Source organism: Silurus meridionalis, chromosome 6 (genome assembly GCF_014805685.1).
Source record: "Silurus meridionalis isolate SWU-2019-XX chromosome 6, ASM1480568v1, whole genome shotgun sequence".
In the NCBI taxonomy this organism is placed as follows: Eukaryota; Metazoa; Chordata; class Actinopteri; order Siluriformes; family Siluridae; genus Silurus; species Silurus meridionalis.
This window is the reverse complement of record NC_060889.1, coordinates 33,256,560-33,273,442: the sequence shown is the minus strand read 5'-3', so window position 1 is coordinate 33,273,442 and position 16,883 is coordinate 33,256,560. Positions and strand designations below refer to the sequence as shown.

The window sequence follows — 16,883 nt, the reverse complement described above, 5'->3', positions numbered from 1 at the left end:
CACTGTGCTAATCCCTGATCATTTTGGTCTTAAGAGGAGCTCCATCTGGAGTGTAACAGAAAGTTTATTCTAGGTGTTCAGTGGCCCAGTCGAGCTCTGCGGGGTCAGACGGAGATCTATTTAATATCGTAATTTCTGGAAGATTATTGATAAAACGCACTGCTGTAACTGACGTGAAAGTACGCTTAACACGGTAATGTGGTGAGGTACTAATGCAATGACTGAGGCAGATTTGAGGCAGATAAAAGAGATGAGATAATGGTCTGAAATAGCTTCAGACTGTGGAATGATGCTTAGATTATTACTATAAATAGCTGCAACATTTAGACGGGGTTGGTGTATGTAACTATACCCAGGAGGACTCGCTTCATTTAATGCTACATATTTATTCGGTTTAATCCACGTTTCTGTCAAACACATTATTTTAAACTCCTGGTCGGTAATAACAGCGTTTATAGTCACCGCTTTTGACGTGAGAGATCTAATATTCAGCAATCCTATTTTTAGATCAGAGGTGCTGCTGTGCGTTCAGTCCTATTTAATTTAATGTTAATCAGGTTACTAAAACAGACTTTCTGAGAATTCCTATATTTTGGTTTTGCTTGGGGACAGACACAGTCTCAATATGGTGGATCCTGAGTGACGACTCTGTGCAGCTAGCAGACGGTCGGTTTAGCCTGTCTGTCTGCTCCCTGGCCTTGGCTCTAGACAGTCACTTGTTAACTAGTGCTGTTCTGAGACTATGACCTATACTGCAAGAAATGAGAGCAGCACCTTCCCAATTGGGATGGATACCGTCCCTCCATAACAGGTCAACCTTGCTCTCAAAATTGCTCCAATTATCTATGAAGCCCACATAGTTTTTGGAGCACCACTTGGACATCCAGCAGTTCAGAGACCATAACCTGCTGTAGGCTACATCGCCACGTCGCATTGGGACAGGGCCAGAGCATGTTACTGCATCGGACATTGTCAAGTCAAGTCAAGTCAAGTTTATTTGTATAGCGCTTTTCACAACAGACATTGTCTCAAAGCAGCTTTACACAAATCAACAGTGATGGTGAATGGTGTGAATTTGTCCCGGATGAGCAGCCGTGGCGACTGTGGCAAGGAAAAACTCCCTTAGATGTTATGAGGAAGAAACCTTGAGAGGAACCAGACTCAAGAAGGGAACCCATCCTCATCTGGGTGACATCAAGAGTTTGATCATAAATCTTTCAACAATAAAGAACACTGGAGAGTGAGAACTAACATGAGCACTGGAGTATAAGATTATAAGTGATGTTCTTTCTGCAGTCTTATACAGTCTATATGGTTAGTAGCTCCGAGTTTTATGAGCTCAGCATTTGTGATCACCACTGATCCAGCATCAGCTTCTCCATGCCAGAGCCTTTAAACACTCCAGGAGGTCCAATGTCAAAACTCCACACATGTAGCGGGATCCAAATGGCACTGGTACGTCTCTAGATGGTTTGGGATGTTTGTGAGTTCGCATCTACTTCTTCAAAGGTCCGTAATCATCACGAGGTGGGAGGTGACTGGAGCTGGCCAAACCTCAGGGTGTCTCGGGATGGGGAGAGAAAGAGAAGCAGTGGAGAGGAATTAGCGTAGCTGCTGTTCATGATATTAACACAAGTTGATAATGTGCATGTGATCAGATGTTCTGGAGCACAAGGTTATGATGTGATGTGTGTTATGTGTAGGCTTTGCTAAAAGATATGTTTTAATCTACACTTAAACTGGGAGAGTGTGTCTGAGCCCGAACACCGTCAGGAAGACTATTCCAGAGTTTAGGAGCTAAATGTGAAAATGCTCTACCACCTTTAGTGGACTTTGCTATTCTAGGAACTACTAGAAGCCCAGAGTTTTGAGATCTCAGGAGCGTGGCGGATTGTAGCGTGTTAAAAGACTGGATAGATATATGGGAGCCAAACCATTTAGTGCTTTATAAGTGAGGAGTAATAGTTTGTAGTCTATTCGAAACTTAACAGGAAGCCAATGTAGGGACGATAAGATCGGGGTTATGTGATCATATTTTCTTGACCTTGTAAGAACTCTGGCTGCTGCATTCTGGACTAACTGAAGCTTGTTTATTAATGATGCAGGACATCCACCTAGTAACGCATTACAGTAGTCTATTCTGGAGGTCATGAACGCATGGACGAGCTTCTCTGCATCAGATATAGACATGTTTCTTAACTTAGAAATATTTCTAAGGTGAAAGAAGCTGTTTTTGTAACTTGGTTGATATGATATTTGAAAGACAAGTTGCTGTCTAAAATAACACCCAGGTCTTTTACCGTTGAACTAGTGGTTACAGAACATCCGTCTAAACGCAGGTTGAGATGCTGGAGCTTCTGTGTACTGGTTTTTGGGCCGATGAGCAAAATCTGTCTTATCGGAATTTAAAAGTAGAAAGTTATGGGTCATCCAATCTCTTATTTCCTTAACACACTCAGTTATCCGAGTTAATTGAGCTGTATCGCCTGGTTTAGATGAGATATATAGCTGAGGTCATGAACGCATGGACGAGCTTCTCTGCATCAGATATAGATAACATGTTTCTTAACTTAGAAATATTTCTAAGGTGAAAGAAGGCTGTTTTTGTAACTTGAACTTGAACATTGCCTTCGCTAATTTACACACCTCTATAATATTACTCTTAGTAACCCCTGACTGTCGAAGGCGTATATCATTAGCTCCAGTGTGAAAAACTATCTTAGAGAACCTGTGCTTTCCTAAAAACCTAATCTGACCTGCTATGTCCGGCGCCCTGGCTCCCGGTATACACATAACCTGTGCTGCTGGTGCCCCTAATTTCACGTGCCTCAGAATAGAGTCTCCTATAACCAGAGCTCTTTCAGGTTTCTCAGCGGGTGCTTCACTAAGGAGAGCAAACCTGTTGGACACGTGAAGCGGAGAGGAATGGTGATCCCGTGGGCGAGCCTTAGCATTAGCTTTGGCTTCGCGAGTATGCTGCTGAGTTGTCAACCACTCGCCCCGCTGTGAGGGCTCTAATGCCGGAGTTGGGGGAATGCTAACTCCACCTAGGTCATCCAGACTTTCCCCTGCAGGACCTGGACTGCTCTCGCACTCACTACTTCTCTCTAGACTCTGGATGCGCTCCTCTAATGCTAAGATATAACAATGCTAACAATGCTTGTGCTGTTGCACCAGAGGTTGTTCACCATTAAACACACTCCACCTCCCTTGACTGGTGTGGTCAGGTACCGCTAGGTTCAGCCATGTTTCGGTGAAGCAAAGGATGTTGCAAATCTGAATGTTCCTCTGAAACTTAACCCTTTCCCTGAACATTGGCTATCAGGATACTAGGTATGGGATTACGGTGTGCGCATGCCTTCAGCCTGTTCCTGATGCCGGATTGTTACTTCTTATTCCAATTTACATCTGTTAATGTCTTTTACCAGACAAACACAAAGGTCTCACTCACTCACTCACTCACACACACACACACACACACACACACACACACACACACACACACACACACACACACACATTCTGCAATGTCACTCCTTTTTATCCAATCAAGACACAATGATTATATGATTATAACATTTACTGCACACTGTAAACACACTAATAAATACACGGTTGAGCAAAAGAGAGAGAGAGAGAAAGAGAGAGAGAGTCTGTGTGTGTGTGTGTGTGTGTGTGTGTGTGTGTGTGTGTGACACACACAAACACAAACAAACACACACTTTTTCGTGAAAAGCATTTTCTATCAATTTTCTAATCTTTTGGCTTTCATCCAATGGGAGCTATGAGGATTTGGACTGTAGTTAATGTCAATAGTCTGCTACACTGACTCAGGACTACAGTTTGCTCTGATCTCCATCACTGCACCTCAACATCGTTTATCTGTAATAAATAGACATTCTGTGGAACCCAGATGAGGATGAGGTTCCCTCTTGAGTCTGGTTCCTCTCAAGGTTACTTCCTTTTGCATCTCAGGGAGTTTTTCCTTCACCACAGTCTCCACCGACTTGTTCATCAGGGACAAACTTACACTTATAAAGAACATCTTCATTTTTATCTCCACATTATCTGTGTAAAGCTGCTCTAAGACAATGTTCATTATTAAAAGCGCAATACAAATAAACATGAATTAAATTGAAGACAACAGCAGGAGGCAGAGTTTTCTCTTATAAAGCTCCAAGTATTGGAACAGCCTTCTGATCTTCATCAAACCCCACAACAACAACATCCTCACCGTGGGACACACTAATTGTCTTCATCTTTATAGATAGATAGATAGATACAACTTTATTGTCATTGCATTGTACAGGTACACAGCAACGAAATGCAGTTTGGCATCTACCAGAAGTGCAAAATGTAGCAGTCGTGCAAAAGTGCAGATAAATATCTAGCATATTTACAGTGCAGATAACTATCTGGCATATTTACAGCAGTGGTATATATATGAAGTATATACAGTGAATAAATATAAAGGCTATTTCAGTGCAGAGATGTGTGGACATTCAGAAGTACAGTGAATAAATATAAAGGTGTACAGTAATTAAGAAAAATGTGCAGAAATGAAAGGTCACAGATCACAAGATTATGGCATTAAGGAGTAGCAAGCTGAATAAACAGTCTACTATATATAAAAAATATATATATATATAAATATATACACATACATTATACACAGATTAATGTGAAATGTTGGGCAGAATGTACAGTAATGATAAATATACATACAGATATAAAAAGTGCAGATGTACTGAGGAGTGAAAAAGATATAATATGAAGTATGTACATGTATTGTACAGAGGTTATATACAGTCTTTTGTTTGTGTTTGTTTTGTAGTGATTAGCGGTGTTGTGTTGAGTTCAGTAGTGTGATGGTGGATGGAAAAAAGCTGTCCCTGAACCTGCTGGTTCTGGTGCGTAAGTTTCTGTATCTCCTTCGTGATGGAAGGAGGTTAAACAGTTTATGACTGGGACGTGAAGAATCCTTGATGATGTTGTGAGCTCTGCGCAGACATCTGCTGTGGTGAAGGTGTTCAATGGCAGGAAGTTGGGTGCCAGTGATGCGTTGGGCGGTTTTGACCACCCTTTGCAGTGCTTTACGTTCACACACAGTGGAGCCTCCGTACCATACAGTGATGGAGTTGGTCAGGATGCTCTCAATGATGCAGCGGTAGAAGCTCGTTAAAATCCCCGGGGACAGATGAGATTTCTTGAGACTTCTCAAGAAGTACAGGCGTTGTTGTGTTTTTTTTACCAGAGCTGACGTGTTCTGCTGCCAGGACAGATCCTCAGAGATGTGAACTCCCAGGAACTTAAAGCTGGAGACCCTTTCTACCTCGGTTCCATTGATGTTGACTGGTAGATGTCTCCTGCTGTTGGATTTCCGGAAGTCCATAATGAGCTCCTTGGTGTTTGTGGTGTTGAGAGTCAGCACCATGCTGCCAGATTACGGATCTCTTCCCTGTAGGCCGATTCGTTGTTGTTGTCGATCTTGCCGACCACGGTGGTGTCATCTGCATACTTGATGAAGATGTTGGAGTTATACAGAGGAGCACAATCGTGGGTGAACAGGGAGTAGAGCAGTGGGCTCAGAACACAGCCCTGCGGTATGCCAGTGTTCAGAATTAGGGTTGAGGATACCTGGTTTCCCAACCTGACAGATTGAGGTCTGTTGGTGAGAAAGTCCAGAATCCATCTGCAAGTGGAGGTGCAGATACCCAGTTCACTGAGCTTAGTGATCAGTACAGTGGGAGGACTGTATTGAACGCAGAGCTAAAGTCAATGAACAGCATTCTGATGTACGTGTTGCTTTTATCCAGGTGGGTGAGAGCAGAATGAAGAGCTGTGAAACTGCATCCTCTGTTGACCTGTTCGGGCGATAGGCAAACTGGTATGGGTCCAGTGTAGGTGGTAGGCCCGCAGTGAGGTGATTCAGGACCAGTTTCTCAAAGCACTTCATAGCAATGGGGGTGAGTGCAACCGGGCAAAAGTCATTCAGGCATTTAGCAGCTGAGTGCTTAGGCACTGGTATGATAGTAGTGGTCTTCAGGCATGTAGGTACCATGGCTTGGGCCAGTGACAGGTTGAAAATGTCAGTAAAAACCTGTGCCAGTTGTCCAGCGCATGCTCTGAGAACACGTCCCGGTATGCCGTCCGGGCCAGCTGCCTTTCGTGCATCCACTCTGCTGAACACTGAATAGACGTCCGTTGTTGAGATTGAAAGTGGGCTGTAAGTCAAGTCAAGTCAAGTCAAGTTTATTTGTATAGCGCTTTTCACAACAGACATTGTCTCAAAGCAGCTTTACACAAATCAACAGTGATGGTGAATGGTGTGAATTTGTCCCTGATGAGCAAGCCGTGGCGACTGTGGCAAGGAAAAACTCCCTTAGATGTTATGAGGAAGAAACCTTGAGAGGAACCAGACTCAAAAAGGGAACCCATCCTCATCTGGGTGACATCAAGAGTTTGATCATAAATCTTTCAACAATAAAGAACACTGGACAGTGAGAACTAACATGATTACTGGAGTATAAGATTATAAGTGATGTTCTTTCTGCAGTCTTATACAGTCTATATGGTTAGTAGCTCCGAGTTTTATAAACTCAGCATTTGTGATCACCACAGATCCAGCATCAGCTTCTCCATGCCAGAGCCTTTAAACACTCCAGGAGGTCCAATGTCAAAACTCCACACATGTAGCGGGATCCAAATGGCACTGGTACGTCTCTAGATGGTTCGGGATGTTTGTGAGTTCGGCATCTACTTCTTCAAAGGTCCGTAATCATCACGAGGTGGGAGGTGACTGGAGCTGGCCAAACCTCAGGGTGTCTCGGGATGGGGAGAGAAAGAGAAGCAGTGGAGAGGAATTAGCGTAGCTGCTGTTCATGATATTAACAGCACAAGTTGATAATGTGCATGTGATCAGATGTTCTGGAGCACAAGGTTATGATGTGAGACGTATGTTATGTGTAGGCTTTGCTAAAAAGATATGTTTTTAATCTACACTTAAACTGGGAGAGTGTATCTGAGCCCCGAACACCGTCAGGAAGACTATTCCAGAGTTTAGGAGCTAAATGTGAAAATGCTCTACCACCTTTAGTGGACTTTGCTATTCTAGGAACTACTAGAAGCCCAGAGTTTTGAGATCTCAGGGAGCGTGGCGGATTGTAGCGTGTTAAAAGACTGGATAGATATATGGTAGCCAAACCATTTAGTGCTTTATAAGTGAGGAGTAATAGTTTGTAGTCTATTCGAAACTTAACAGAAAGCCAATGTAGGGACGATAAGATCGGGGTTATGTGATCATATTTTCTTGACCTTGTAAGAACTCTGGCTGCTGCATTCTGGACTAACTGAAGCTTCTTTATTAATGATGCAGGACATCCACCTAGTAACGCATTACAGTAGTCTATTCTGGAGGTCATGAACGCATGGACGAGCTTCTCTGCATCAGATATAGACATGTTTCTTAACTTAGAAATATTTCTAAGGTGAAAGAAGGCTGTTTTTGTAACTTGATTGATGTGATTTTTGAAAGACAAGTCGCTGTCTAAAATAACTCCCAGGTCTTTTACCGTTGAACTAGTGGTTACAGAACATCCGTCTAAATGCAGGTTGAGATGCTGGAGCGTCTGTATACTAGTTTTTGGGCCGATGAGCAAAATCTCAGTCTTATCAGAATTTAAAAGTAGAAAGTTATGGGTCATCCAATCTCTTAGTTCCTTAACACACTCAGTTATCCTGGTTAAGTTTACTCAGGTGTTCAGCTCTAGCAGCTTTTAGCGCCCGTCTGTAGCTGAGCATACTGTCTTTATACGCGATTCTAAATACCTCCAATTTAGTTTTCCTCCATTTTCTCTCCAGATTGCGTGCTGTTCTCTTGAGGGCATGTATGACTATTATACCAAGGTGCAGGTGCTTGTTCTCTAACCTTTTTTAACCGGATAGGGGCAACGGTGTCTAATGTGCTAGTGAGGATAAGGTCTATGTTCTTAGTTATCTCATCAAGATTATTAGTAGTTATGGGTTTAGTGAGAAATTGAGATAAATCAGGCAGGTTATTTATGAATCTGTCCTTAGTGGTTGGAACAATAGTCCTACCAGGTCGATAACGTGGTGCAACACGGCTAATCTGCTCTACCGGTAGTGTGTACAGTATGAGGTAATGGTCTGTGATGTCATCACTCTGAGGTAAAATATCTATATCAGTGACGTCTGCTCCGTGGGATATTATTAAGTCTAGTGTGTGGTTAAAGCGATGAGTTGGTCTGGTGACGTTTTGTTTAACCCCAAAAGAGTTTAATAAGTCAACAAATGATAATCCTAGAGCATCGTTTACATCATCTACATGAATATTAAAATCTCCTACAAGCAGCACTTTATCAAAATTGATCAAGAGATCTGATAGAAAACAAGCAAACTCTTGAAGAAAATCAGCGTAGGGTCCTGGGGGTCTGTACACGGTGACCAGAGCGAGTTTTCTCCCCCACGACCAGTCTGACGGGGCTCATGCTTATAAACATATCCTGACGGTGTCGACTCGTTTAGACCCACCTGGTTTAATCCAGGTCTCAGTGAGACAGAGTGCATCGAGATTATTCTCTGTGATCATCTCATTTATAATCAGTGCTTTGGGTGCAAGTGATCTAATGTTTAAAAGACCAAACTTTAAAACTTTTTGGTGTTTGTTTATCTGGCATTTTTCAGTTTTAACTTCAATGAGATTGTTTCTGGATCTTGTGTATTTACTTCTTGGTTTTGCTACACGAGGAATAGATACAGTTTCTATAAACTGGGCTGTGTGTGAACTTGTAACTATTTGGTTTGTTGTATAAATGTTCTCATTGTCGAAGATTTCCTGATGTCTTACCAGTCAGATGGTGTGAAGTATCCTGGAGATGTTATCTGATAGCACTGCTGCTCCAACTCTGCTGGGGTGCAGGCCATCAGGGCGGAAGAACCTAGGACGCTCCCAGAAACAGTTCCAGTTATTAACAAAGAGAAGTTTATGTTCTCGACACCATGACTGTAACCATTCATTTAGAGCTAAAAGTCTACTAAACTTCTCAGCCCCTCGCTGGTAAGTGGTCCTGACACTATGATCCTCGTTGTGGGTGATGTGCTGCGTACCGTCTCCACCAGGATCCTGAAATCCCTCTTTAATATCTCCGTTGTCTCAGCCTGGTGTCGTTCGTTCCGGCATGAAGAACTGTAAGCAGTAGCAGAGTCCGTGGTTGGTGTAAAATGTCCTGTGCTTTGGTCAAAACGAGCAAAAAAGTGATTAAGTTCGTTCGGTTGGAAGGCACTACTGGTTGGTTGAGCTGTGGGTTTGTAGTCCGTGATTGACTGGATGCCTTTCCACATGCGTCTGGGAAGGGTGACCAGACAGATTGAAGAGGTCATAACACCCAGACAAACTTTTAAACCGTGTCATATGGAGTGTAAGACTGGGGAGGAAGAGTTATAATCTTACTGTTCAGGTGGTTAGAGAGTTTCTACAGTTTATTGGTCCTCACGTCTCATCTCATGTACTGCTGTTTTGTCTTCTCACCACTAGATGGCATACAAATGAAGTACAAAATTATTTCCTCTGATTAGTGGTTTGTTTAAACAGCAGGAGGAACCATGTGACAGAGGGACGTGTTATCTCCTAACAGGTTCCAGGTTTGATTTAGTTTTAATTTATCCTTGATGAGGAAGTCAGAAGAAAAAGTGAGAAGGAAAACTCTCTGGGATGATGAGATAAAACCTTGAGACCTGAGAGTTCTACATCACTCCTCATATATGTGTGTACAGTCCCACATTACTGAGAGGAACTACAGGAAGAACAGGTTTAAAGGGACAGTGAAGCTCAGTGAGGAACACTTGAATGGAGTGAACACTGAGTCGGCACTTTCTGTCTTCAGGTGAATCCAGTGGCCCCATAACAGGAAGTGCAGAAGCAGGGCAGGAAGTAGTGCACTAACCACATGGAAGATCTTTTTTACTTTTGAGGTCCCTGGTTTGTGCCTTAGTTTGAGGAAATACTTTTTCTTACACTGAAATGTAAGTTGGTCCTTATTTTTGTACGTACACCAGGTTTGTACGTGTGTTTGTACGTGTGTTTGAGCATCAAGCACATGTTTATTGTGTGTTTATATGCAGATGGTTTTATCTGTGAGCAAGAAAAACATTACACAACTGCAACACAACTGAGACCAAGAGGATTCACTGTGTTTGTTTATTGAACAACCCATTTTTCATCTCTTATTCCTCTCAAATCTGTGGAAGACTGCATGAGATCACTCACCAGGAATTCATCTTCATCGCACTTCATCACTGTTTTGCTCTCACTTTTTACTCCACAACACAAACTCAGCTTCCTCATGTGGGAAAGAATTCACGAGGGAACGATCTGATGCTTTTCAATATCTGTATTGGATTTCTTGCTGATTGTATACTGATTTGTGAGAAGGTTTAAAGCTTGGTGTTACACCAGCACCATGCTAATATGCTAATAACAGACGCGTTTCAGGCAGCAGGTTATCTTCACAATGTTCTTTGAGATGATTTAACTCTTTATTAATGATGTTATCTCTGGCAGAGAAACACACATGAACCCATACGAACACACACACACACACACACACGAACACTGTTCTCATGGCACTGAGGAAAAACACCACATATGTGAGTCTGGATATAAAATTTGGCAGATCAGATCTTCAGTACTTCACTTCCTGCAGCTACAATAATCATCAGAGTAACAAATTAATCCAGGATTCAAAATCCATTCTCTCCACTTCTTGTATTTTAGTGTGATGCAATCACTCCACCCCACTGACACTCTACCCCACTGACACTCTACCCTGACCCCACCTTCACTCCACCCCGACTCCTCCTTTACTCCTTCATTCCTGCCTTGTAAAAAAAAAAATAAAAATAAAAAAAAAATAAAAAAGAGAGAACAGCACTGAAACTACAGCCAGAAGCTGTCTGCGGGGAAGGGTATAAGATCTCTCTCCTGTCAATCACAGCATCACTGGCCAATCAGAGTATTTGTAAGCTGGTGACTGTAGAAGAGGGCAGGAACTGTGACCCTGCTACTCGGTTTCTTAGTGCAGAGGGTAGATCTTTTCCTAGTGTCTCAGAAGAAGTGTGTTGGTCTCCTCACTCTCCATTGTTACAGTAATGTATGGATAAAGGGCATCTCAAGGTCAAGAAGAGTTTCTGCTTCTGAATGCTTGTGTAAAAAAAGTCTAGAAAAATACGCTAATGAATGTGTGTGCGTGTGTGTGTGTGTGTGTGTGCTGAAGCCGGCATTCATTAATATAAAAGAAAAATAAAGTTTCACATGGCACTAAAACATCAGTAAATAAATACCTTATTGCTTCCTCAGTAGCCACGCCCTTGTGTGTGTGTGTGTGTGTGTGTGTGTGTGTGTGTGTGTGTGTGTTTTATTTACATTTTCTTATTGAAAAAACAACCTCAATTTAAAGCCACAACACAGTTACATCAACATTGTGTGTGTTACAACATCGTATAGCTTTACATGAGTCCATGTTATCTTCTTTAGCATCATGTTTACATGCTTTGTTACAATAGTGATCATGACACACACACACACACACACACACACACACCATTATTTATTACACCATTCGTCATCTTTCAACAAAATATTAAGGGATTAGGGATTACAGTTAGTGTTTAAGGATCAGTGTTCAGAGATTATTTGTTATGGATCAGTGTTTAGGGATCAGTGGTTAGGGATCAGTGGTTCTGGATCAGTGTTTAGGGATCGTGTTTAGGGATGAGTGTTTAGGGATCAGTGTTTAAGGATCAGTGTTTAGGGATCAGTGTTTAGGGATCAGTGGTTAGGGATCAGTGGTTCTGGATCAGTGTTTAGGGATCAGTGTTTATGAATCAGTGTTTAGGGATCGTGTTTAGGGATCAGTGTTTAGGGATCAGTGTTTAGGATCAGTGTTTAGGGATCAGTGTTTAGGGATCAGTGTTTAGGATCAGTGTTTAGGGATCAGTGGTTATGGATCAGTGTTTAAGGATCAGTGTTTAGGGATCAATGGTTATGGATCGTGGTTAGGGATCAGTGTTTAGGGATCAGTGTTTAGGGATCAGTGTTCAGGGATCAGTGTTCAAAGATTAGTTGTTAGCGATCAGTGTTTAGGGGTAGCGGATAAATCCAGTGTTCTGTCCCTAAACTGTGTGAAGGTCCAGATGAAGAACTAACAACTGACTAATGACCTTAATGACCTTGTAATGCTGAAATACATGTCAGTTCATACACTATAAATGAAACACTGAGTTCATCTCTCACTGGAGCGCCGGGTTAACACTGAGGGGTGTGTGTGAGTAAGAGTGTTTGCGAGTGTGAGTGTGTGTGTGTGTGTGTATACACTCCAGAGATTATATCTGAGGTTATAAGTAAATTGACACTCTGTTGGTGTTTTCTTCCCTCTCTCCAGTCCTTAGGAACACTGCAGTGGGTCTGGTGAAGACCAGCAGACTGGGGTTAGTGAACACAGGGATTAGGACCAAGAGATTAGAGACTAGGGATTAGGAATTCACTCATCAGGAGATAGGGATTACAGTTTAGATTGTTTTAAGACTTTCAGGATGGCACCACACACACACACACACACACACACACACACACACACACACAGAGTTAGTGGCTGCATTGGCTGTGTAGGGAAGGAAAACCTCCCTTTTGGACATGTCTCATTTAGCACTTTTTTACAAAGCACACTAATAAAAAGTACACTAAAACTAGTCTGCAGTGAATTTGGACACATCAGCATTTTTTTTTTCATTAGTCAGTAGAGTGTTAGTTTTTCACTTCACACAGCAGCAGTGATTCCAGTGTCTTCACGGTGACACCTATTGCCTCCAATCACCACCTGGAAAGCTCCCATGTGACATCAAACTCCTCCCTTTTGTGTGTGTCAGTAAATCCCTTCGCAGCAGCTTGACTAAAGAAGCCAAAGGATTTCACAAAACTTTTCCACCATATGCTGACGCCCATCAGGAAGACGCTCCCCCATTAGCAGTGCTGATGGTACAGTCCACAGCTGAGTCTATGGGAGAGGATGTGGTAGAGTCGACTTTTGAGGGGGGGACAGGATCTTTCACAGTCAGAGGTAAAGACCGTATCACAGTTTCATCTAAAATGGATGGTGAAGAAGGCTCTAAAGGGGAGGAGTCTGATGGAGGGAATGGAGACAGCAGAGGATTAGAGTCTATAGGAGAGGAAGAGGATGGAGGGGGGAAGGATGAAAGTGTGGATGGTGCTACATGTGTAATGGGTGGAGTTACAAGTTCAGGAAGGTCCACCGATTTACCTCCTGGAGACCTGGTGACATCATCGTCCATTTTGGGTAGTGTTTCACAGTCTAGGGTGTATGGGGATGGGCTACTGTGTAGAGTGGGTGGGGATTCTGGGGCATCAGGGGGTGGGGCATTAACAATAAGATCAGGAAGTGAATCAGTTGCTGCAGGCTTCGAGTTGTCGATGTGCCTGAGAACGTTAAGTCTCACAGCATTAAGTTCGTCTCCCGGTTCTTCAGCAGGGTCGTCTTCAGGAGCGATGGTGGACGATGCTGTGGACTCAACGGTGGAGACGGCAACCTCTCGCAGAGGCGTTCCTCTGACGTTGGAGTAGTCGCTAGCGCGCTCAGCTGTGTGTTCGTCATTGGCGTAGGCGCGGCCATGGGGGCCAGGCAGCAGGTGAAGCTGTTCTGCAGGTTTCTTGTGGGGGGGCAGCAGGGGGTGGCGGGTGTAGCCCTCTCCCTCAGCTAGAGACTCTGGGAGGGGCTGGTGGCGTGACTCAGGAAGCAGCAGGATGCAGATAATGCAAATGAGCGTGCAGCAGGCGAAGATCACATGGTGTAGGAAGTAGCCTTTCTGGTTGTGCAGCTCCATGATGGGTGCCGTTAGCATCCCAAACCCAGCGCTCGCTAACACCAGACCCAGACCTCCTCCCCTGATCAACACAACACAGAAATATGCTCCAGTCATTATTTTATACAATGCTGTAGCTCAAAGAGGTTTATATACTGCTGTTGCCATAGTAACCGTGAGTAAAAATGGGCATGAATCAGTGTTTCTTGTTGGTGCCCTACAGATCACATCCAACTGTGACACATCAGGAAAGACATTTCCCATGTTTACATTGTGGGAGGGTGATGTCATGGTTACTCTGGATCTGGTGTTGGTTAAAAGTGATTTGTAGTGATCTATAGTAAACTAGTGATCTGTAGTGATCTGATCTGGTTCTGATATACACATCAACACACACACACACACACACACACACACACACACACACACACACTAGTAGATGGAACTGGGACTTCATTTCATACTGCAGAACAGATCTCGGCTAACCTGAGCGTCACTCTCTGATTCGTGTGTGTGTGTGTGTGTGTGTGTGTGTGTGTGTGTGTGTGTGTGTGTGTGTGTGTTTTGGATGTGCAAGTGTTCATCAATTTGGCCCTCAGATTGATGAAATAAATGAATTTCAGCCTGATCTGAAAGTGACGTTTCTCTTGTGACTTTTATCTAAACATTTACTGTTAGTCTTCAAAATAATTATATTAAAGTCAGAATGTAAAATTTAAACACAAAATTTCATTCATGCAAGAGCAAATTTACTTATGAATGAATGAGTGAATGAACAAATGAAAAGATGGAGATCAGGGTGAATGAATGATTAAATGAATGAGTGTTCCTCTATAGTGCAGTAGTAATGGTTTATTCCGGTATGCTGAATGCAGAGAGGGCCGGCTCACCTGATCACAGTGGGGGTGATTTCTGCACAGAAAAAGATGCTCAGGTTACTGACAGCCTGGGAGGAGAACATGCCGATGATGGAGAACGCCGCATGGAAGTCTGACTTCAGAGTTTCTGACTCTACATAAAGAGAAGTTGTGGGGGAGAGAGAGAGAGAGAGAGAGAGAGAGAGAGAGAGAGAGAGGTCAAAAGTAGTGTTGGGCAGTATTCCAGTTCATACCAAATACCAGTGTTTATTTTTGTTATGATATGAATTTACAGTATAATAATGTGTAATACTGTTGCAGTAGTGAGGGCACATCCTTGTGTGTTTCTGAGACAGTGAATATGGACAGAATAGACATGAAAAGAGAGACCTGACAAAACCAAAGAGATTGTTGTTGACTTCAGGAGAGCACAGAGCAACCATTCTCCACTGATCATTGATGGATCCTCAGTGGAGATCGTCAAGAGCACCAAACTCCTTGGTGAACATCTGGTGGAAAACCTCACCTGATCACTCAACACCAGCTCCTTTACCAAGAAAGACCAGCAGCTTCTTTACTTCCTGAGAAAGCTGAGGAAAGCTCATCTGCCTCCCCCCTCCCTGACCATGTTCTACAGAGGGACCATTGAGAGCATCCTGAGCAGCTGCATCACTGCCTGGTTTGGGAACTGCACCGTCTCGGATCGCAAGACATAATCAGAGTAAACAGCAGGGTTACTGGTCAGCGCTGTCTTGTGTTATGTGTGTTGTCTTGTGTTGTCCCTCTGTCAGTACTGTTGTCTGTCTGTACTGTTTGCACTCATTTTCGATACACTTTATGTAGCTTTGTGTTGTGTTGTAGCTTTGTGTTGTTTAGTGTAGCACCAGGGTTCTGGAGGAACGCTGTCTTGTTTTTACTGTGTACCACTGTGTATAGTAGAAATGACAATAAAAGCCTGTTGACTTGACTTCCTTGTTCATGTCCACGATCATCATTCACACAAAAATTCTAACAAAAATAAATCTAAATGTTTGTTTACTTTCAGTCTCTTTTGTTTATATTTTAAAAGGAAGCAGGTGAAACTAAAAAGCAGAGTAGCAGAAAGAAGAAGTGCACTGAAATAAAACTACTTATACATTTTACCAGCGGGCTTTTGTGGGTGGGATAAAACAAATAATGCGAGTGGGAAAAAATAATATATTTGCCTGCACGAGACTGAACCTTGCAGGAGCCTTCATGAAGGTTAAGACGCCTTCACCAAGTTGCGATTGTTTGATATTTTCTTTTTAGATTTATTTGAATCCTGTGCACTTTCCCTGGGCTTGAATGTGAGGGAACGGTATTATAAATGCAGGTTGCACACCTGTTTTATTTATTTGTTATATATTATGTATTCAAGATGCCTTTGCAGGTTGTTCAGTTGTTAAAGAAATAACTTTGTGGTTATGGGGCAGGGGATTGTTTACATTGTGTAGTTGCCAGATGGTTTACAAAATGTTTTTTTCCCCCCAAAGATTCTCCTGAACTGGAAGCTTCTGTCGCAAAGTCAAAACCTTGTGTGTGCAAACACACTTAATTAAACGTAATTAAGCTTTTTTCTGATTTGAATTCTAATAATAAAGTTAGGTCATACCACCAAGCACTATTCAAAAGTCATTTGAAGGCTGTAAATGTTCTTGGAGCTTTGAAGCACAGAACATCAGGGTTGAAATCAAGTGATGAATGAAGAGTTTCAGGTTTATTTAGAAGTTCACAACTCATCCTACATTTCTCAGCTCTCACATCATCTCTAACTACAACACAACCAGTTCCACTCACACACCATGAGATGAGCTGCAGCACTCAGGATCATAAGCAGTTCCTTTCCTTCTCCATACTCTTTATGTTGTCTATATCCGATGCAGAGAAGCTCGTCCATGCGTTCATGACCTCCAGACTGGACTACTGTAATGCATTACTAGGTGGATGTCCTGCATCATTAATAAACAAGCTTCAGTTTGTCCCAGAATGCGGCAGCAAGAGTTCTTACAAGATCAAGAAAATATGATCACATAACCCCGATCTTCTCATCTCTACACTGGCTTCCTGTAAAGTTTCAAATCAACTACAATCTACTGCTTCTTATCTACAAAA

The 16,883-nt window shown here is 42.7% G+C and overlaps 1 protein-coding gene across 1 annotated transcript in view; it reads right to left on the bottom strand.

Annotated features, from left to right (window-relative positions):
* Positions 1-10,202: 10,202 nt before the first annotated feature.
* The window catches only part of LOC124386995 (solute carrier family 22 member 23-like), a 46,818-nt gene continuing 40,137 nt past the window's right edge, over positions 10,203-16,883 (bottom strand). The window contains exons 9-10 of the mRNA XM_046851074.1: positions 14,784-14,904; positions 10,203-13,975 (exon numbers count right to left, since the gene is read on the bottom strand). Of these exons, the coding sequence (XP_046707030.1) occupies positions 13,018-13,975; positions 14,784-14,904 (1,079 nt within the window). The 3' untranslated portion in view covers positions 10,203-13,017. The remainder of the gene's footprint in view (positions 13,976-14,783; positions 14,905-16,883) is intronic.